We start from the raw sequence: 23,712 nt of genomic DNA, 5'->3' as shown, positions 1-23,712 counted from the left end.
ATTAAGCTGAAGAAAAATTAAGAAAATAAACCACATACAGTTTTAGTCAGGATGTGGTAAATATTCACTCTTACATACTGTTGGAAGGACTATAACTGACACACCTTTGGGAATGTTAGTTTTTGCACATTTAACCAAAACTTTCACTCTGGACATTTAGTAAGTCATAAATTCCACTCTTAAGAAACTCCTACAGAATGAACATGTTCACTACCGCACTGTTAATGAACAGAATATTGGAACTGAACTAAATATCTACAATTGAGGACTTAATAAATTATCTCTGCTATCTTTGTCCTGTTTGAATATCAAAGTTATACTGTCCTGAAAAAGCATATTGATAGTTTCCTATTTTCTGTGCTATAAAAGTGTGAGTAATATAGTAATCATTTGATTTTTCACAAGGCTTCTTAGAATTTAATTGTAAAGTCATCTCTGTGTTGCATCTTTTGCAAGGGTCATTCTTGGACCACTTTTCCTAATTTTTCTCTAGGTTCTTATTCTGATATTCACATCCCCTTCTGTAAATAAATTCAGCTTTCATATCTGTCTACTTATTTTTCTTTTTTTTTTTTCTTTTTTTATTTATTTATGATAGTCACAGAGAGAGAGAGAGAGAGAGGCAGAGACACAGGCAGAGGGAGAAGCAGGCTCCATGCACCGGGAGCCTGATGTGGGATTCGATCCCGGGTCTCCAGGATCGTGCCCTGGGCCAAAGGCAGGCGCCAAACTGCTGCGCCACCCAGGGATCCCCTGTCTACTTATTTTTCATTGAGAAGTTTTACTTACTCTACTATTCATATCTTCAATTTGCTTTGCTCGCTGAATTCTCCTCATTTCTAGGACCTGCTCTCTTTTCTTTTGCAACCATGCTTTAAATACCATGTCATTCTCTTTTTTCTTTTCTTTCTCTTCTTCTATTTTTCGTTGTTCTTCCTGGTGGAAAGAATAGCAAAAGACATTCATGAAAGGTTAATAAAACTGTATATGAGTCATCAGAGAAAAATATATCTTGAGGTCTGAAATTAGCATTCTCTGCTTCTAAAACTTTCCACCTGAAAATTGGGCTTCTGTAAAAAAAGCTAGGGACTCTAGTTTACTTAGGAATAAAAGGAAAATGTATCAGATAAACTGTAGATAAATTCTACAATTATATATATGTATAATACACGCACGCTGTTCAGGGATTCCTTGAATCTTTCCTTCATTTCCTAATTTACTTTTGGAATTAAACCCCTTAAATTGCAGCTATGCAAAAAAAAAAAAAAAAAAAAAAAAAAAAGCCACCACATTCTAGAAGCACTATATGCTTCCATAAATGTCTGAAATATTTTTATCTTGTTGTTAAATTTGTTAATTGTGAAAAATGACATAGCCATGAAAGAAAATACTATAATCATTTAGAAATATATATTAAAATGTACAAGTGAGCAAATAATGTGCTGCCTAGGACTTGCTTTAAAAATACATCAGCTAAGAAACAGAGGAAATGCAGAAAATATGCCAAAATCTCAACGACTTTCAAATCTGACTGACAGGGCCATAGGGATTAACTGTACCTTTATATGTGTTTGAATTTTTTATTTTAATGTTTAAAAATATTTTTCAACTAGTGTATATTCACAAAATAACATTTTTTGCTATCAGAAAAATATTTAGTTAGTTAACCATAAGAACAAAATGAATTTTTTACATGAATTACCCAACTAACGTATTAAAAGGCAGTTTCTTGAAGAGAGGTGCTTAAACCAGTTTTATAGAGCTATAAAATATTTAGTAGGAGCAAAGCAGCATATCATAATGGAAATAATACTAAGCTAAAAGTTAGGAGATCTGAGTAACAATCCTACTGCCATCCTACTACATCAATTTGGGCAAACCACTTAACTCAATATTCTCAGCTACAAAATGGAATAATAATGCTCTTATTTCAGTTCTGCCTCTTTTCTCAGTTGACAATATCTTGCATAAATACAGATAGTCATACTATTGAGTTCTCAAGTCTCTTCCAAAATTAAAATTTTATCACTTAAATGAACTGAATTATACAATCCAAGCTTTAACTTTCTTCCAATGATGGAATTCAGAGTTCTTTCCTTATATTTTGACAACATAGCAAGTCTTTCTAATTCCTTATAATTGAACAAAATATAACAAGGAATGGAAAAATTCTATCCAGTTAACAGCACAGAGTATCTTTTAAAATACCAGTACACTGGAAAAGTATATTAATTTTGTGACAGAATCCTGGTTATAATCTCCTTTTAAAAACATATACACATATGTGAATAAAAAAGATTTCTATTAAAAATATCTATATATCTTGATGAAGTCCCAATAGTTCATTTTTGCTTTTGTTTCTTTTGCCTTCGTGGATGTATCTTGCAAGAAGTTACTATGGCCGAGTTCAAAAAGGGTGTTGCCTGTGTTCTTCTCTAGGATTTTGATGGAATCTTGTCTCACATTTAGATCTTTCATCCATTTTGAGTTTATCTTTGTGTATGGTGAAAGAGAGTGGTCTAGTTTCATTCTTCTGCATGTGGATGTCCAATTTTCCCAGCACCATTTATTGAAGAGACTGTCTTTCTTCCAATGGATAGTCTTTCCTCCTTTATCGAATATTAGTTGCCCATAAAGTTCAGGGTCCACTTCTGGATTCTCTATTCTGTTCCACTGATCTATGTGTCTGTTTTTGTGCCAGTACCACACTGTCTTGATGACCACAGCTTTGTAGTACAACCTGAAATCTGGCATTGTGATGCCCCCAGCTATGGTTTTCTTTTTTAAAATTCCCCTGGCTATTCGGGGTCTTTTCTGATTCCACACAAATCTTAAAATAATTTGTTCTAACTCTCTGAAGAAAGTCCATGGTATTTTGATAGGGATTGCATTAAACGTGTATATTGCCCTGGGTAACATTGACATTTTCACAATATTAATTCTGCCAATCCATGAGCATGGAATATTTTTCCATCTCTTTGTGTCTTCCTCAATTTCTTTCAGAAGTGTTCTATAGTTTTGAGGGTATAGATCCTTTACATCTTTGGTTAGGTCTATTCCTAGGTATCTTATGCTTTTGGGTGCAATTGTAAATGGGATTGACTCCTTAATTTCTCTTTCTTCAGTCTCAAGATAAGAAGCTTTTGCACAGCAAAGGATACAGTCAACAAAACTAAAAGACAACCTACAGAATGGGAGAAGATATTTGCAAATGACATATCAGATAAAGGGCTAGTTTCCAAGATCTATAAAGAACTTATTAAACTCAACACCAAAGAAACAAACAATCCAATCATGAAATGGGCAAAAGACATGAACAGAAATCTCACAGAGGAAGACATAGACATGGCCAACATGCATATGAGAAAATGCTCTGCATCACTTGCCATCAGGGAAATACAAATCAAAACCACAATGAGATACCACCTCACACCAGTGAGAATGGGGAAAATTAACAAGGCAGGAAACAACAAATGTTGGAGAGGATGCGGAGAAAAGGGAACCCTATTACACTGTTGGTGGGAATGTGAACTGGTGCAGCCACTCTGGAAAACTGTGTGGAGGTTCCTCAAACAGTTAAAAATATACCTGCCCTACGACCCAGCAATTGCACTGTTGGGGATTTACCCCAAAGATACAAATGCAATGAAACGCCGGGACACCTGCACCCCGATGTTTATAGCAGCAATGGCCACGATAGCCAAACTGTGGAAGGAGCCTCAGTGTCCAACGAAAGATGAATGGATAAAGAAGATGTGGTTTATGTATACAATGGAATATTACTCAGCTATTAGAAATGACAAATACCCACCATTTGCTTCAACGTGGATGGAACTGGAGGGTATTATGCTGAGTGAAGTAAGTCAGTCGGAGAAAGACAAACATTATATGTTCTCATTCATTTGGGGAATATAAATAACAGTGAAAGGGAATATAAGGGAAGGGAGAAGAAATGTGTGGGAAATATCAGAAAGGGAGACAGAACATAAAGACTGCTAACTCTGGGAAACGAACTAGGGGTGGTAGAAGGGGAGGAGGGCGGGGGGTAGGAGTGAATGGGTGATGGGCACTGGGGGTTATTCTGTATGTTAGTAAATTGAACACCAATAAAAAATAAATTAAAAAAAAGATCAATAGCAAAGTTATCTGATAATTGTTTTCAACATTGTACTGGAAACTTTGTGTAATAGGAAAAGATAATAATAGGAATAGTGTAATAGGAATAATAATAGGAATAGTGTAATAGGATAATAATAGGAATAGTGTAATAGGAAAAGATAAATAAATAAAAATAACAAATATTGGAAAAAAATATCTATATACTATTTTCTAAGCCCTAAGAAAGCTTACATAAAATGTGAATTTATTGAAGGTTAAATTTTACATTTATTTGTAAATATCTTTTTACAAAAAGGATACAGTAAAAGGTGAAATAAAATGGATTCACTTATGTCAAAGTATTTTTAAATGGAGCCAGTGGCCTTTAGGATGTGGGCCTCATGCAAGTCCTCACTCGGTGTAATTGCGAACCTTTGAACTGGGTCAAACTACCAACATAGCAAGAATTCTACTAGTACCTTCAATCTGCTACAGTAACAGATGTTTCTTAGTGACAGCCTTAGCAACCAATTATGTGCAGCCAAGATTAGTTTTCTGCTGTCAACACCAAACAAAATTCATTGTAAATAATGTATACAAGTACTACTCTTTTTTGCCTTTAAATACTCCACACTTGTGACACACTGGACACAATTTGAATTGCTGTACTCCCCAAAAAGCACCAAATCCATCCTCCCCAAAGGGCATTTCTGAGAACTCAAATAAATGCTCTTCTTTTATTTCAGCTCTGCCTCTTTTCTCAGGTGACAATACCTTGCATAAATACAGACAGTATGATATGATGATTATCTTTTGGAGGAACATTTAGACATATTAGACAGAAGACATCAGCCAAAGTACAGATAACACAGACATATCGTTGGTGGCTTCAAGTCACAGTGATAGACCCTCTCCGTCCTGAACCTCCACCTTGATCAAGGTTCAGGCCTTTATTTGGGTATCCTCTGTTGCTGGCTTCTGTCCTCACTCATTTTTGAGGGGAGGAGTCCACCTTCATTCATTTTGAATGGAATATTTGGGTTTCAGGTTCTTGGTAAGTACTCAATTATGGGAAATAATTCCTCTAAGGAGCTTCTAACAATCATCCCCCTACTGGAACTCCTGTAGTATTTATATTAAGGAATAGGGCCCTTCTTGCTGTGAATTTTTGCCCCATTGGATCAAATTACACAAGATGACTTAAAACATCATTGACCAAAATGGGCACTTCTGATATCCTAAAATTATTTCTTGCATGCACAACTGGAAAAGGGTTACAAAGACAATCAAATGAGATGTCTATTTCAGTTAGTACCTGAGAACTTTCAAACATATTCAGGATTCTAAAAATCTCCCCATTACAAAATAGCATTTCTAAATAAACTGAAGCAAACAAAAGATTTTAAAAAGACCCATCCTCCCTGTCTAAGGCACCATCTTGTTCCCTTCTTCCTCCTCTGTCTCTGGGCATGCAATAGCCATCCTGCACCAATGTCTTGCCTCTTTCCCTCTGCACCGTCTCCACTGCCTCAGTACCCTCCTCCACTTCCTCATTCCAATCTTCCCACCAGAATTCTGGAGACAGAAAAGGATCTTCACAGCACACAAATAAAAATCCTTAGTATAAGACTTTAGTCATCTTAGCAGTTAACCTAAACTTAGTCCATCTACTGGAACACAATTTAGATCCAGCTATTTTTTAGAGTTTTGTACCTGAACCGTAGCATGAATTTTAAAATGACACTATAGGGGCACCTGGGTGGCTCAGTGGTTGAGCATCTGCCTTTGGCTCAGGTCATGATCCCAGGGTCCTGGGATCAAGCCCTGCATCAGGCTCCCTGTGGGGAGCCTGCTTCTCCCTCTGCCTGTGTGTCTCTGCCTCTCTGTCTGTGTCTCTCATGAATAAATAAAATCTTTAAGAAAAAATAAAAAAAATGACACTATAAAGTTTCTGTCTATATCTATCTATATGTTACATGTGTCTACATATGTATATTACAGTGATGTGACATTTTCTATCTCTGAGGGCATTCCCAAAGTTAATTTAGAAAAGAGCTCAATTTAATTGGCTCAAAGACAATTAAGTGCTTAGATAAATGAAGTATTCCAAAAATTCCCAGAAATAGGGGATCTCTGGGTGGCTCAGTGGTTTGGCGCCTGCCTTTGGCCCAGGGCACGATCCTGGAGTCCCGGGATCGAGTCCCGCGTCCGGCTCCCTGCATGAAGCCTGCTTCTCCCTCTGCCTGTGTCTCTGCCTCTCTCTCTCTGTCTATCATGAATAAATAAATAAAATCTTTAAAAAAATTCCCAGAAATACAATAAACACTAACCTAAATGTTTTTCAAGTTCACATAATCTGAGATAATCTTTTTAAAAAAGATTTTATTTACTGGACAGAGAGAGACCACAAGCAGGGGGAGTGGCAGGCAGAGGGAGATGGAAAAGTAGGCTCCCCACTGAGCAAGGAGCCCTTTGCAGGGCTCTATTCCAGGACCCTGGGATCATGACCTAAGCCATGAAGGCTTAACTGACTGAGCCATCCAGGCACCCCTGAGATAATCTTTGATAAATAATTGCTAGTTTTAATAGAGAACAAACTGATGGTTACCAGAGAGGAGGTGGGTGCAGGGATGTGTTAAATAGGTGATAGGAATGCACTTGTGATGAGCATTAGGTGTTGTATGGAAATGTTGAGTCACTCTATTGTACACCTGAAATTAATATTAATAATACACTATATGTTAACTAACTGGAATTTGAAAAAAAAAACCTTCATAGGGATGGCTGAGTGGTGCAGTCAGTTCAGCATTGGGCTCTTGGTTTTGGCTCAGGTCATGATCTCTGTCAGGGTCCTGAGATGAAGCCCCACACTGGGCTCTGAGCTCTAGATTCGAGGATTCTGATCAAGGATTCTCTCTATTCTTCTCCCACTGCTACTCCCTCTGTTCTCTATCTCTCAAATAAATAAATCTTTAAAAAAAAAAAAAAAAAGGAAACTTTAGTAAAAAGGAGAACCTGGGTAGTCAGTCAGTTGAGTGTCTGACTCTTAATTTTGACTCATGTCATGCATGATCTCAGGGTCATTATATTGAGCCCCGGGGGGTGGAGCTTGTTTATCATTCTCTCTCCCTCTCCTTTTGCCCTACCCCTACTCTCTTTCTCTCTCTCAAAAAAAGAATTTTAATTAAAAAATTGCTAGTTTGGGATCCCTGGGTGGCTCAGCAGGTTTAGCACCTGCCTTTGACCCAGGGCGTGATCCTAGAGTCCTGGGATGGAGTCCCACATCAGGCTCCCTGCATGGAGCCTGCTTCTCCCTCTGCCTATGTCTCTGCCTCTGTGTGTGTGTGTCTCTAATGAATAAATAAATAAAATCTTTAAAAAATAAAATTAAGTAATTAATTAATTAATTAAAAAATGCTAGTTTACGTTTGGTAGTTTAATAAAAACAGAAATGTCTTCAGAATTATCAGCATTAGACATAATGGAGATACGCGATTTTTCTACCTGAATTTACTTAATCATAAAAGCTCAAGCCATCTCTTTCAAAATTTGTCAATAAAAGAAATAATTTAAGATGATGATTAGCTGCTTAATGTTCTAACTCAAGGGGCCGCCTGGGTGGCTCAGTGGTTTAGCGCCACCTTTGGTCCAGGGCCTGACCCTGGAGACCTGGGATTGAGTCCCAAGTCGCGCTCCCTGCATGGAGCCTGCTTCTCCCTCTGCCTGTGTCTCTGCCTCTCTCTCTCTCTCTCTGTGTCTCTCATGAATAAATAAATAAAATCTTTTAAAAAATGTTCTAACTCAAGTATAATTACTAAAAGCAAGCAATTTAAATAACATCAACGTTTATGCTAAATTAAATTAGGTAACAGATGTTCACTGCCTATCTAGAGCACTTCCAAGTAATATAACATATTGAGATAGTGATTGCTAAACATGTTTATTTAGTTTTGGCTGTTACATTTTTTTACAGAGAGACCAAAATATATAATATTTAGGTCTATTTAATAAACAAACTTATGCCAAAAAATTAAAATTACTCTGAGGGGGAATATACTTCTAAAAATTATGAACTGATGAAACATTTTTATAAATTTGCCAGTCCACAATTGTTTATTTCTTAATTTTTAATATGAATTAAGAATTCTAAGGGTTAAAAATTCCAATTAGTATTTGTTAAAAATAAAACTACTAAAATTCAACAAGGATGAATGAAAATGACTGTATATGAAAAGCAGGCAAGGAAAGAAGGATGTGTGTTTTTGGTAAAAGAAGGTATGGGGAATGGGGAATGGAAATGAATTTTGTTGAAGGAAATGAAGTGATTTTGTTCTAAAGTGAAGCTGGCTATTTCAGAAAGAGAAAGAACAAGAGACAAACTAAAATAGACACAGAAAGTTGCAAAAGATTTATAGGAAAGAAATCTTGGAAAAGGAATTTTATGTGTATTCAAGTGTAATCAATGTATAATCAAGCTGGCCAAGATTACAAAGAATTTATATAAAGTTCAAGTTTGATATCAAAATACACCAGTGCAAAATTTTGGTTTTCCTCTTCTAAAAGGACAAAATTTTCTTAGATTGTTGACCTGCTCTTAATAAGAGATTGTACACAAAAATCTCCTTACTTTCAGTGTGATCTGTTTTGTCATTATTAAGTCTCTGATTACTCAGGAAAGCTGGGTCTTCTCTGAAGAACAACGAAGGCTTTTGCAGCTATGTGTGCAAACTTCTATATTTGTCCCTGAAAGTTATATCAGTTAAATAGATAATTAAGTATTGTTTTATAATTTTCTGCGATCCTATTGGGGTCAAGTGTCCAAACCTTTTGATATCTTTTACAAACTCCCCATAGTCAACTTCTAAATGAGGTCTTTTTGATCTGCAAAATTCCATAGGGCCTATAAGGCTTATTCAACATGTTAAATCACATGGGGAAGCACTGTCAAGTAATAAATAATACTAAACTTTCTTCTATGTAATATCTGTAGAAGTATATGGTGTTCCAAAACTTGTGTAAAATCCCTAGAAATCCAATTATTTCCTGATATAATGTTATCAGTCACTGTTTTAAAATATATGTCACAAAAATAAGCAATCCCTGTTGCAAACTTCACCATCATACTCATCATAATCAGCATTCTCTTCCAGCATATTAACCTTTTATGAAACCCTCTTGCGGTCTCCTCAAATGTCATTCTCTAAACCCTGCTACTCTGTTACCCTTACCTTCTGATGACCTCTCTGGGCCCTTTGGAATATGGCAGTTGGATTTTGTCCAGCTGCCACCATTTTAAGGATACAAATATGTTTTAGTAATGGTTTGTATGTTTTCTCACTGTGTAGAAACTTTTCCTAGTCATAGAGCTATGGCCTCTATGGTAAATATTATTGGAGAAAATAATTCTATACTGGGGAAAACCCTCAGAACTTCATAATGACTGAGGGATCCATTTCACAGGTCAAATATTATAGGTCATTTGCCACATCTGGCCAATATTATAACAGTTTCATTGCACATATCATCCCCAATCCTCCACCATTATAGAACAAACAAAGGGAGTAAAGACCCAATTCACAAAACTGACTGAATCTTTCAGTCAGCTTTGGTCTAAAGCCCTTCCCTTGATATTATTTAACCTAGGATCCACTCCATTTGGTGAACACTAATGGTCTCCCTTTGAAATCATTACCAGAACACTTATGAGGAAGGACCAAGGAATGTATAAGCCTGCCCTACTGAAAGGAAATTTCCTAACCTATTTCAAAGATCTTCTCAAGGTCCTTAGAAACAATACCAGTCTCACAGAGCTGTCTTTTCCCAGCACATTTGTAGGAGACAAAGATCTTCAACATCATAATCTCCCACCTGGAGATTTACTAGAAATGTCACCTTCATAAGAATGCCTTCCAAACTCACTGGAAAGGGCCATATCAGGTATCATTAACCCCTGTGCTGCTAAACTTAGAGGCATTGACCCATGGATTAACATTGAGTTCTCATTGAGGGAAAAAAAAGACATCTTCACCTGACTGGATATCCTTACCCACTGGAGCTCTCAAACTAAAAATATCCAGACCCACTTAAAATCAACACTCTGGACAAGAAGCACATGGTACCCGAAGTAGAAGTAGACAGCTTCCCCAAGAGTCATGACCAGGCTTGTATAACCTCACAATAGATTCCTACTAATGCTTAATGTTCCTGAAGTATTTGGAATAATTCTTCTTGTAGTAGGCATCTCAGCACTCTTGATAATCCTCCTGTACCCAGCTTTATCTGGTAACCTTTCTGACTATTGAGTATATCATTGTCAGCCTACTAAGGAAGATCAGGAGACTCCTGGTCACTTTATTTACAGTTTCACTACAAACTAATTGCCCTCTATGACTTTATCTATCAAGTTAAAATAGTTTTGCCTCCCAGGAAAGGAAAAAATCCCCTTTAACCACCTCAAAATACTGGGGAAAAACATTTCTAATGGTCCAACAACTTATCAAGAGCTATAAGCCTCCTATATTTGACTCCTGCAGACAAATAAGTATTCTCCAATAGGCACTTCTAGATGCAGGACCCCCTTGCAAAAGATTCTTTCAGCTAACATCTGAAACACACAGCCACCCTCCTATCTGCTCAAATAAAATAGATTGCTGGTTTTCTCCATAATGCCCTCTATACCAAAAAATGAGTTCATAAATAAGCAGATCTAAGTAGAGACACTTTGCACTCCTACTAAAGAATACATTTTTGTCTGCACTTACAAGGGAGAATTTTGGGCATCTGACTGCCTGAACATCTGGAGAAAGGCAGAGTAATCCTTTTGGGATATCCAACTTCCCCTTTTTCTATCCTTAACCTCTCTGAATATAAAGATAATAGTTGTGGATGTTCTCAAGGCTGTGGTCTCCCAGGAGAGAGAAACCTTAGTGAAGGAACCCAATTTGGGAGGATCTTCAGTTGCTGATTTGGAATAAGTACTGCTTGGAATGAGTACATGATCAGAAATCTTCCTTGGGCCATGAGTAGAACTGCCAGGTCCACTCCCTGAGCCATTAGAGCCAGGGCAAGTCTTTGGATACTTTATCTCATATTGTCCACAATAATAGCATAGCATTAGGTTATTTACTCGTGACCCACAGTGGAGTCTGTGCCATCACTTATACTTCTTGCTCTACATGCAGAAGTACTTCCCATCAGGCGGAATTTGGAAACTGCTAAGATTTTTAAGCTTGCTAAATCTCTAATCCTGTTATCTAAAACCTTTGGCTAGATTTCAGATTCTCAGATATTTTTAGTTGGCTCCTGAGCAGAATTGGGACCATTTTAAGATCTGGACTACAAATTATCTTACTCATCATTGTTTTAATTTGTTCTATATTCATTATTATCACACTATTAACACTTTCCATGGCCAATATTTCAAATTCTGTCAGAACTTAGATAATGTTCTTTCGAAGACTTGAAACCATTCATCAGATCTACTCTTTGAGTGAAAAGAAAGAAAACCTAATTGAATTCTAGTTCTTATTTCCTCAAACCTCCTTGTTACTCAAATGCATCTGTAGGCTTTCACCTAGCATCCTTATTGAACATATCAAATATGTTCAATCACTATGAGACTCCTCTCTCCAGGAGACATGATAGGGTGAGAGCAAGTTGCAGGTTGCCAACCACTCTGACAATGAAATGAATTTCATGATCATAAAAATTTGTCATTGATGCTTTCTTACCAGAAATATCTTGATGAGAAGGGGAAAATGTGAAAGAAGATTCAAAACAAAGTAAGAATTGGTAAGAGTCACTCAAAATAGAAAGAATTGAAAGAAAAAGTTGAAAGAATATTGAGGAAGTGGGGCCTATGTAGGTCTCCTATTTCAAATCTCCTGTTTCAATAATTAGCCCATCATGAATTTTTTATTTTTGTCAGTTGCAACTTGTCAATTGCAATATCCCACCACCACCACCACTACCACCACCTAGTACTTTGGACTGAAATAATGTAACACCTGTTGGCTACATATCCAATGTGTATGAGATGGTCAGTTTAAACTCTGCCATCAGCAATGGTAATTCTTTCAAAACAAGTTGTGTGACTTTGTGGGTTTTGCCTTTATAGGTCTGTACTCCCTGCTCGTTAATTACAGCACACTTTTGATTTAGGTTGACAATGTGTCTCCTGGACTGCAATCTGTAAGACCCCAAATAAATGCTTTGGTTGCTTCACAGCCTCTTCTTGATCGACAGAATAAAACCATCATTATCATCATCTGGGATTCCATATGGCATTTTATAAATACTTTAAGGTTATTAGGCTCTATTCTTTTATTTATTTATTTATTCATTCATGAGAGACAAATTATTTATTTATTTATTCATTCATTCATTCATTCACTCATTCATTCATTCGGCAGACAGAGAGAGAGGCAGAGATGCAAGCAGAGGGAAAACCAGGCTCCCCACAGGGAACCTGATGTGGGATTTGATCCCGGGACTCTGGGATCGTGCCCTGAGCCCAAGGCAGATGCTAAACCACAGAGCCACCCAAGCATCCCTAGGCTCTATTCTTAATCTAAAACTAAAATCCCTGAAATCAAGGAATTGTAGGCATAGAACATATAGGAAAACATATATGCACATAAATCAGAGAATTATAATCCAAATCTACCTGTCACCTCTCAAATCCCAATGAATTTGTGCCTTCATTTTTCTACCTGACATGTGATTTTCACCTTCTGACATCGAGATTACTTTCAGGGGCATCTGGGTGGTCTAGTCAGTTAAGTGTTTGCCTTGGGTTTAGGTCATGATCCCAGGTTCTGGGATCGAGCCCCACATTGGGCTGGCTGCCTGCTCAGTGGGAAGCCTGTTTTTCCTCTTGCCTCTCCCCCTGGTTCATGTTCTCTTTCTCACATGCTTTCTCTCTTTCAAATAGATGAATAAAATCGTAAAAAAAAAATTACTTTCAGCAGTCACTTCTCTCAGCCTCATGTTTAAAATGAAAATATTAAATGATGTCCTCGCTGAGATTTCTACCTCTAACACAAGTCATTCATTACTATGCTTAGTGATCCTTATAAAAAAGGATGAAGAGGGCAGCCCAGGTGGCTCAGTGGTTTAGTGCTGCCTTCAGCCCAGGGCATGATCCTAGACACCGGAGATCAAGTCCTGCATCGGGCTCTCTGCATGGAGCCTGCTTCTCCCTCTGCCTGTGTCCCTGCCTCTCTCTGTGTGTGTGTCTCTCATGAATAAATAAATAAAATCTTAAAAAAAAAAAAGGATAAAGATAATCATGGTGTTTATCCCATAAATACATTTTTAATAATTTACCATTTAATCTAAAACAAGCAAGCAAATATGTCTAACAGTTTGAGGAACATTCCAATTCCTACTGTATTTATAAAACATGAAAATATATTTTGCTTTTAATATGATGAATGCTTATGTTTTTTTTTGTTTTTTTTTTGTTTTTTTTTTGAATGCTTATGTTCTTACCTCTCTCTTTAGCTTTTCTCTTTTTTGTTCTAGCCGTTTTTGCAGTTCTTTCTGTCGAGGGGAAAGACAGTATGTTGAGGTCACTGGAGATATATTTGCAGACTGTATCCTGTGATTAGATTTCCCATTCCCCTTACTTCGATCTGAGTTGGCAGCAGAGCTTGGACGAGTCTTGGGGTTGGGTGGTGGCTGAGGGATAAAAGCCAGTGGTTCTTCTATTGATGAGTGAGCAATAGCATGAATCTTTGCTACAGGCTCTTCTTTCTTGACACTATTAACATTTGAGTTAGAAGATCTGGGTGACAACTGGTGAGGTTCATTTTCTGTGCTATTCGCATTAATGGGAGGCAAAAACCCCTGACTCTCAATGTCTTGTAAATTCAGAAGTTCAAACTTTCCATCTCTTTCTACTAGTATTTTCCTATCCCTGTTTTCTTCATAATTTCCATCAGTCAGTGACAGGAGTACATTTTCTTGTCCAAATTCATTGGAAATACATAATTGTGACAGTTTTCCTGACATACTACTTTCATTTTCAAGATAATTTTTGTGAGTATCAGTGTCTTCCAGTGGAGGAACTTCCAGATCAACTAGTTTGTCTTTGAACTTAAGTTTTCGCTCCCTTTTATCATTCACAGGTTCTTGATTTTGTAGAATCTTATTGGCTTGAATAATTTTCTCCATAATATATCTCCTTACTTCCTCATCCTCTTCCTCTTCCAGGTCTCTCTGGTTTTCCACTTTGGATTCCTGGAAAGAGTTTTCACTATCTGAATCTGATATGGGATCCAAAGGTTGAATACTTGGTACAGAAATGAAGTCATTTCTTCTTGGTGAAAGCTCATCCTTCAAAGATTTGTCAGGATCAGAATGTTGTTCGGTGTCTTCTATTTCTGTTTCATTGTCTTTTAATTCTTGGTTAATATTCTCTTCATTCTCACAAGCCATCTAAAAAACAGATACAAAGTTCTCTTTTTCAGTAAAAATTGAGACTTTTTGTCCATTTATATGTAGATAATACAAAATGAATTTGATATTCATGCAATATATTTTATGAATGGGAAAATGTACATTGCCTCTTATTTATATTTTGGTTCTAATATTCCAATTCATATTTGTGAACACTCCAAGGGAAATACATGTGACAACAGCATTTGGGAAAAATTTAACCCTGAATCTGAATTTGATGCTAAGTACTATATTAATATTTTTAAAATTTTCTTGCTAATGAATGAAAGAATAACTACAGATAGAACATCATTATTTTAATATTCCTCCTCTATAAAATTTTCCTCCCTTTAAATTTTCAGAAGAAAATTTTTTTAATGTTTTTTCCCTATAATATTTGTATTTTTCAAAAATACAGAGAGATCTTTCTCTCCAGGATCAACATTAGTCTTTGGTCAAGTTCTAATTGTTCTGAGGTTGTTATAATCTTTTCAGATTATTTTTTTTATCTTTTCAGATTATTATTGCTGCTATTTTCTACAGGATCTATATCCAAATTCCAGGTCAATTTTTAATCTCTTGATTACATTTTCCTTCCTCAACTATCCTCAGAGGCCCCAATAATGTATGCCAAACACCATCATATAACTTGGTTTTATATTTAAAAAGCACAATTGCACATGAGCCATAGAGCAGTATTATCACATCACAAAACACTGCTCAATGTCTGCTGTTTCTAATTAAAGACTTCCTACCTAATGTCTCTCCCAAATACATATATACTCACCAACAAAGCAAACGCTTTTCTCCTGCAATATTTTTTTGTCTCAGAATCTCACTCCTTCCTAAAACAATTCTATGGGAGCTACTACTTGCTGCTCTCTTCAGCCCCTTAAAATTCTCTTCCTCTTTAACTTGCTCTAAGGTCATCTTTTCCAATAGCCACCTCTTCCTGACCTACACAGCATTGCTATATGTCTGCTAAGCAAATAAACTTGGCCCATTAAAATGTCTAACAAATAATTAAGATCTAATAAACTAAGATCTCTGCTTTGTAATTGTTTTTTTAAACCATATTTGATTCTGTGGCTCATTCCAACATTATCTGTTTCCTAATTATTCTTTGATTTTCACTTCTTTTTAAAATCCACTGCAAAAAAAGCCAAAAGAATAAAAATTTAAAAACCCACTACAATGAAATTATGACTTTTTACAATGAAATTTTTCCCAGCATTCATCTCTGTCTCTATCTTTGTCATCTGTTTTCCTGCTAGCCTCGAAGGAAGATGTTCTTATAATCATCCACTGGAATGAATAAGATTAATAGATTGATAAGAGCACTCTGTTTTGACCAATGCTTTATCCCTAGCACTGAGAACAGCCTCTGATACGTGGCAGGTGATTATAATATTTTCTGAATTAATTAAGAAATGAGACAATGAATCCTGATTTTCACCTGTCTAATTCTAGCATTCTGTGCTCTAGATCTCACACCCCTCCAGTCATGAGACTTTGGTTGAACTCTGGGTATCTCTGCCTGTCTTTCTGATTATTTTTTTGTTAAAGATGCATAAAATTTCTATTTAAAGTCCATCTTAGAAAAATCTTGACTTTTTACTCTGTTGCCTTTTTCAAATATAATCCCATTTGTCCTCTCCATTGCATAAGAAAGCAAAATGGAACAAAGAGAAGTTTGTGATGTAAGACTTGCTGCCTTCGGGGATCCCTGGGTGGCTTGGCAGTTTAGCGCCTGCCTTCGGCCCAGGGCATGATCCTGGAGTCCTGGGATCGAGTCCCACATCAGGCTCCCTGCACAGAGCCTGCTTCTGCCTGTGCCTATGTCTCTGCCTCTCTTTCTCTCTCTGTGTCTCTCATGAATAAATAAATAAAATCTTAAAAAAAATTTGCTGCCTTCTTTCTCTTATATTCTTTTCCTTAACATTCTTCAGTCTGACTTCTATTGTAATTACTGAGCTCTTGGTCCTTCCAAAGTCACCTATTCTTATACAAGTCTTAACATCTTTTCTTCATTACTTCCTTGTTTATTGACTCTAATTTCATACATACGTACATATGCATATACATACATATGAATATATATACATACATATATATACGCACACATGAATTATATATAGATACACATTATCTATCTATCTATCTATCTATCTATCTATCTATCTATAGAGAGAGAGAGGAAGAACTGTCTGTGATCCAGGAATGGATTTCCATTCTAAGGGTTTGATAGATAGTATATGATCATATTTAATGGATCTACTTTTTCCTACAGGCATTCCTATGGCTCACTTTTGACTGTATATTTTTCTCTATATTAATTCCTCTGAAGAGTTAAATCAGTCTTAAGGTTTCAAATATTAGCTGAAAGACCATGTCTTTTGAGAATCTGCTTTATTTTTATTTATATTAAAAGTATAACCTCATTATATTAAAAGTATAACCACTTTTCATTTATATTAAAGGTATAAGCCCATTTCACCCAAGTTTATATAAAGTAGAAATTAACTGCACTTATTCATATTTTAGTGCAATAAATCATACTTATTTATATTATATAAATTTTAACTCTTAATTATAATTTAAACTTTATTAAGGCTAAATCAATCCCTGTTCTCTAACTAATTAGCCCTCACCTTAGGACACAACATATATATTCTTTATGCTTCAATTTTTTCATCTCTAAGGTGGAAATAATGGTACTTGTTCTATGTATATCAAAAAAATTTTCTGAGGTTTCAGTAGCATATGCAAAACTCTTCAAGATTTACAAAGCACTTTGTTAATGTAATTACTATAAATGCTGTTGCCAATTTACATATACCTCTATTATACTGGCACCACTTTTTTCTTTTTCATTAATTAGCCATTCTAAGTCCTTTTCAAAGTCGTCTTCATATTCTCCACTTTCTTTTGAGTCCATATCTTTATTTTCATCCATTTTCCGTTTGTTAAAGAATAACACTATAAGATATAAAAAGATAAGGTATATGTTATGTCAACCTCAGGGAGAGTGAGGAGAATGGAAAATAAGCTAATCAACACAAGAAACACAAAGCATGTAATATTTCAAAAAAAAACATACATCTGTATACCCTAAAAAAGAGACCTAAATAGCCAGACACTTTCTAGATGTACTGCCCTTAAACACCATCCCCACACCCCCACCACCCAATTCCTGAAACTCTCATTTCCAAGGAGACTAAAAAAGGTAGATAAGAAGACTATCCGAGGCTTAGAGCAGGATTTTCCATATCCCCTGCCTGTTGCTGAAACGCCTTGCCCAGGTCAGAGCAGATGACTCAACTTTTAAGTCATACTCATTCACATTTTCTTATGCTCAGATAAAAACAAATACAGGTTCCTCTGCTCTCTGAAAGTAGAGCATTCCTATGACACCTTGTAAAAGCTAACATGCCATAAAACAAAGAAGCAATTACTGTTTCATAAAAGCAAGAGTCCTCTTCAGATTTCCTTCAGTAAGCAAAAACAGGTACCAATGCAGGTCTTTTTTAAAAAGAGAAGTGGTGTGAAGCAAACTTTCAAATAGTGGAGGAAACCTGAATATCATTTCCCATCCTATTTTTCAATCCTTCTAGTAGTTTACATGGCATGATTACAATTTGTGATCTGAGAGCTTTTCAACTAAGTAAAGTTGATTCTCAAATATGCTAGATGCTAATTTCCACAAAAGTCAAACTTTTCAACTCTAAATGAGATATTTTTCACTAAAAAACCCAAATGTGATGCCTAATACTATCTGGAAACAGTGACAAATAAATACGGATGTCAGATGAAAGTTAATACATGCTTATGAAAATGGTGTATAAATTCAGTCATTTTTAAGAGAACAATGCTAAAGTTATTTATAAATTGAGGTCAGCTCCTAGCCCTGCTAATTGTTTTGTATATAATTTTTCAAACAAAAGAAGCAAATAAATCTCTACCTTTAATGTGTTTGTATGCCTATATGAGCATTAAGTGTGTGTATGTGTGTATTACAATTTTGACAAACATTTGTTAAACCCCTACAGTATTCCTATATACATTCTCATACATATTATAAAGTAGTCCCATGCTCTTGAGGTATTTCCGGTATGGTACAGAATAAACAAAACCCATAAGTTTAAAATATAGATATGAACAAATTTAAAATGTATGTAAATGGAATAAAGATATATATAAAGAACTATAGAGGAAGAATAAAAAAAGCAATCAACTCAGTCTAAAGTTGGAAATACCAAGGAAAGCTGAGACGGGCTTTGAATATTGAGTATAAGAGTTTATTAATTATTTCAGACAAAGAGAAGAACATGAGAAAGAGTAAACAATCATGAAAGTGCATGGAATTGTCCAGAATGGTCTGAACAAAATATGTTCCTGAAGAAGAATCTGGAAGAAGTGATAAGGGGTCAATCTGATGTCAGATTATTTGTTCACAAAAAAAGGTTGAGGGAAAATTATTTATGTAGATCTAATTGTCATAAAGCAGCCAAAGGTAGAAATACATAGCAATAATCTGCACATTTTCCACTATTAAACAAAAACAAAAAGATAAATGATTTCTAAATGTACATAGAATCTTATATTCAGTCTCAAAGGAACTATAGAAATCTCATCTTCAGGGTCCCTATTTGTATACCTGTTTCTATGCCTAGGAGCCTTCTCTTGCTCCCACAACAGAAATAAGTTGCCTAAAACCCTTTTTAGAGGCAGAAAGTACTAATGTCAAGAATACATTTTTTTTAAGATATAAAATGAGAGATATTTGTCTGAATTAATAAATTATCCACAAACTCTATTTTAACCTTTGGCTTCACTGTACTATCGGCAAACCTCTAATTACACTACCTAACCTGGTGCCAATTTTACTGTAGGGAGATATACATTATTTTCCTTGTACTGTTTGCCATCAAATAGTAGTGAAAGCAGGCAGCCTGGGTGGCTCAGCGGTTTAGCACCGCCTTCAGCCCAGGGCGTGATCCTGGAGACCTGGGATCGAGTCCCATGTCGGGCTCCCTGCATGGAGCCTGCTTCTCCCTCTGCCTGTGTCTCTGCCTCTCTCTCTCTCCTCTCTGTGTTTCTCATGAATAAATAAATAAAATCTTAAAAAAAATAATAGTCAAAGAATGTGGGGAAATATCTTTCCACTAGCTACACAAACATTAGCAAAGGGAAGAGATGAGGTTTTTCAATACTGCATATGAAAACCATTTTAATAGGTTTTAGTGAACTGTAAGTTCAAATGAATTAAAAGAATGACTGGGACACCCAAAGTGTAAATAAACTCCAAGCTACGACTATGGGTGAGACATCTAGAAAGTGGGAAGCACCATATCAAGTTTAAATCACTACAGTTTAAAGATAAAAGCCAAGCTAGAACACAGTCAGAGGCTAGCAAACCAGGAGAAAGAGGGATAAAAGAGAAAGGAGGGAAGAAGGGAGGCAATGACAGTAAAATGCCTGGGAACCAAACTCTGAGGAATACCTGAAAATCCTGGGGCTATTATCTGAAAGAAGAGAAAACACAAGTCATGACAACTGCTTTATATTATTTAAATGGCTGCTCAGTAAAGGAGGACTGGACTTAAATACCTTCAAATAGTAAAACTAGTGTTAAGGGCTGGAAACTCAGGGACAAATTTTGGCAATTTATTTATTTTTTTAAAGATTTTATTTACTTATTCATGATAGAGAGGCGGGGGGGGGGGGGGGGGGCAGAGACAGGCAGAGGGAGAGAAGCAGACTCCATGCAGGGAGCCTGACACAGGACTTGATCCCAGGACTCCAGGATCACACCCTGGGCCAAAGGCAGGTGCTGAACCGCTGAGCCACCCAGGGATCCCAGATTTTGGCAAATTAAAACAGAATTTACAGAGGTGCCTTGGTGGCTCAGTCAGTTAGGCATCTGCCTTAAGCTCTTAGGTCTTGATCTCAAGGTCCTGGGATAAATCCCAGAGTCAGGCTCCTTGAGTCGGCTCCTCCCTTTCCCTCTGCCTCTCCCCATGTTCATGCTTGCTTTCTCTCTCTCTCTCTCTCAAATAAATGAATAAAGTCTTTTTTAAAAATAAAAAATAAAACAGAATTTACATTTCAAACTTGTCATGAAATAAAGTGAGTTTTCTGTTTGAAGTGTTGCATTCTTTGCCAACGACAAAGAGCCTTAGAGCAAAACTGTTGAGCTAGATGACTCTTAATATTTTAAACTTTTTATGAGATGCAAATGAGCAAATAACTCATAAAAAGCAAGAGAATTTAAAAGGAAATGCATAGTAGTATGATAAGCTTAATCTAAAATAAATGTCAGTGACTTAATAATTAAATCCAAGACTTAAAAAATTCTTGTTTGGTTCACTTAAATGTCATCTTTTTTCAGAATAATGCTTGGTATTGGTTCCCTTCCCCCTCACAAGATAAAATTAGTTTTATGTACATGAATGTTAATCTTTCAACCTAATCATCCAACCAAATAATTATAACTATTTCCAATGTATTAGTTGGACTATAATTCCTTCTAGATATTTATTTCTTTTTAAACTAAGAATAAAAAATGGACTTTCTTAAAGAACTCAAAATAGGGTTTCAATAATTTGCAAAGGTTGAGAGCAATAATACTTTGAGGTAACCTAGAGAAACCAATCAATACTTCAAAGTGAGTTTATTTACGCCTGCCTAGCTGCAAAATAGGCTAAGTCACATCAATAATTATGTCTAACTATCTACTAACTAAAAGTAAGGGCACCATGGATAATGTAGAACAAACTAAAACTTGTCATCCAAAATACTTACATAAATAATACTGTTTTTCAAAGTCACAAGTGTCTTAGGATAATTGGCTTTCTTTTCAGACCAGGGATCTTGGAATTTATAATTTTAAGATGTTTGGATTACATAATGAATTGTTAGAGTAAGATTTCTATGGAACTCTTCAGTGCTCTCTTTTAATTTTATAATAAACATACTTTTGAATTCTTAAATAAATACTTGCCGAGGGCTTTTGTTAGTTACGCCTTATTACTTACAAAGGATCTCACCCATGTGAAAACTCAAATTTAAAACTAAAAAGGCAGAATCAGCATAATAAATACAAACAAAATGATTACGAATTAAACATATTAGGTGTCATTAAATCGTGCTATTATACCATAATTAAAAAGATAAAAAGTCACAGTTGAAGTGACTTTGAGAGTAAATGAAGATCCATTAAATTTGTATTGCCTTCTTCTCCTGTACCTTCAAAAACCTCATGGTTGGTTGCCAAGTACACAAAGAACATAAATCATAAACTCTTGTTACCAAGTCCCTTAAGCCTTTTTCAAATGCGTCACAGGATATCCAATCCCCTTCAGTTCTTTTAATCATTATCCCCAGGGTACTTGCCATATGGTACACAGTCATCACGCTAGAACAAAAATATATCCTACAGAAAACGAATCACCTAACACTTATTCCGTGTGAATTCAACGTATTTAAATTTCAATGTTTATCATCAGTAAAAATCTATGTAAGTGGCCTAGCTCAGAACCACCCTCTTAATAGGTTAACTGTTTTACGAAATTAATTTCTTCCTCCTGGGTGTCTGCTAAATCCCATGCGGGTTTCTAACTGCAGATCTTTGAGGGAGTCTAAGCCAAGTGCCAAGTCTGTGTCTGTATACACTTTTGACAACTTTCTTTCAGATTCAGACATTTGAAAATAGTTTAATCTAATTCACTGACTCCAGTCTCACCTCATAGCCTTTTAAACATAGGCTTGTTTAAATCTAAGAGAGTTGGGGGAAAAAAAAAAAAAAAAAAAGTCAAGGAGAATCTGTTTTAATGCAAAGTATTTAAGCAAAAGCGAACCCCTAACAGCATCATGAGACCCATCTTGCCCATTCTTCTTGCTGCATCCTTCCAAACAGAAGTCCCGAGAGGAAAAACGTTTTAAAAACCATACTCCATCACAAAGTATGACAATAAATCATACGTTACGCACATTAGGGGATGAATTTGTATCCAGGCTCCCCAGGTACCACCAACTAAAAGAAGCCTCTTCATGGAAGCTACCATTTCGGGGGGGGGGGGGGGCTTTTTTCCACCAGGAATGAGAACTTTGAGAGGGTACAGAAAAGGGTATAAAAATGAGAGACGAAGCTCCACTTGGAGGGGTTTTCCCTCGTACAGAGCCAACCAAGGTATTGGCAGACCCCCCCCCACGCCCGCCCCCGGGCTCCGGGGAACGCGGACGTGGCACGATCAGACGCCAGCAGGAAGGCTCTTCCCTCTCTTCTAACCATCGATCCTCCCAGCTGTCCCAGACGCTGTACCCCGGTACCCTCTCCCACCATAAATATCTCCGCACCAGCCTTCCCTTCTCCCCCTCTGTAGCCCCTCCTGCCTGTGTAAGATGCAGCGGCTGGGGTCACAGAGACGGCCGGGGGAGTTCTCCTCTCCTCTTTCTAAGCTCTGACAGCGAGGCGGGGGAGACCCCAGCACCTGCTCCCACGGCGGCGAGGACCCGCTGCCATAGCAACGGCGCGCCCCGCCTCCTCCATCCGGGCCTCTCTAGCTGCGGGGGCGCGGCGGCCCAGCGCAGGCGCAGACGGCGCCCTGAGAACGCCTGCCCCCCAGGCGCGCTCGCCGCGGCCCGCCCGGGACGTGTCGACGCTGCGGTTTCCAAGGTGACGACCACGGAAGCCACGCGGCGCCCACAAGTTTCGCTAGCGTGAGTCCCAACTGGCGAACGATCCCTTGCTTGGTTTTCAGTTTCTGGGTTGTAAACTGAGCTGTCTCTCGCCAAATACGGGATTTTTTTTTTTTTTTAAGAACGATTTCTGGATTTATGTATTTGTGTCTGTTATTTTCTTCGCCGTTAGCACCAGAGTCATTTCAATTTTTTTCGCCAGCAGGTAAGCCAATTGCAAATTAGTTACCAGATTGTTTACTCGAAGCTCCCTCCCCCCCCCCCGCCCCCCACACCACCGTGAATGGAACAAAAAAAAAAGGAATCCTGTTTTCACCCAAAAGAGTGGTCAGAGGATGTTTGCATCAGCTTTCGAGCATGTTAAAATGGTCATCTAAGATTTTCTTAAATCCCCTTTTAAGATCGCCTTTATCATAAAGGGGAAGCAAGATTCATTTTATAGTGCATTAACCAACGATAGGGCTTTAGAAACTG

The 23,712-nt window shown here is 36.9% G+C and overlaps 1 protein-coding gene and 1 long non-coding RNA gene across 8 annotated transcripts in view; one reads left to right on the top strand and one right to left on the bottom strand.

The window, feature by feature from the left end:
- The window catches only part of CCDC181 (coiled-coil domain containing 181), a 37,577-nt gene extending 14,464 nt beyond the window's left edge, over positions 1-23,113 (bottom strand). Inside the window, exons 1-4 of one of the 4 annotated variants that reach the window (XM_038542599.1) lie at positions 22,897-23,113; positions 17,378-17,517; positions 13,591-14,538; positions 790-936 (exon numbers count right to left, since the gene is read on the bottom strand). In XM_038542599.1, the coding sequence (XP_038398527.1) occupies positions 790-936; positions 13,591-14,538; positions 17,378-17,494 (1,212 nt within the window). In that variant the 5' untranslated portion in view covers positions 17,495-17,517; positions 22,897-23,113. Of the gene's footprint in view, positions 1-789; positions 937-13,590; positions 14,539-17,377; positions 17,518-22,530; positions 22,555-22,896 lie in introns of those variants that run through there. The other 3 variants (XM_038542600.1, XM_038542597.1, XM_038542598.1) reach the window with 3 other exon arrangements.
- A 24-nt stretch (positions 23,114-23,137) lies between these two features.
- The window catches only part of LOC102151801, a 38,997-nt gene continuing 38,422 nt past the window's right edge, over positions 23,138-23,712 (top strand). Inside the window, exons 1-2 of one of the 4 annotated variants that reach the window (XR_005362111.1) lie at positions 23,140-23,259; positions 23,411-23,443. This is a non-coding gene — a long non-coding RNA (uncharacterized LOC102151801). Of the gene's footprint in view, positions 23,444-23,712 lie in introns of all 4 variants that reach the window. The other 3 variants (XR_005362108.1, XR_005362110.1, XR_005362109.1) reach the window with 3 other exon arrangements.

Source organism: Canis lupus, chromosome 7 (genome assembly GCF_011100685.1).
Source record: "Canis lupus familiaris isolate Mischka breed German Shepherd chromosome 7, alternate assembly UU_Cfam_GSD_1.0, whole genome shotgun sequence".
Lineage (NCBI taxonomy): Eukaryota > Metazoa > Chordata > Mammalia > Carnivora > Canidae > Canis > Canis lupus.
The sequence above is the reverse complement of the archived record's forward strand: the minus strand, read 5'-3'. Positions and strand labels throughout refer to the sequence as shown.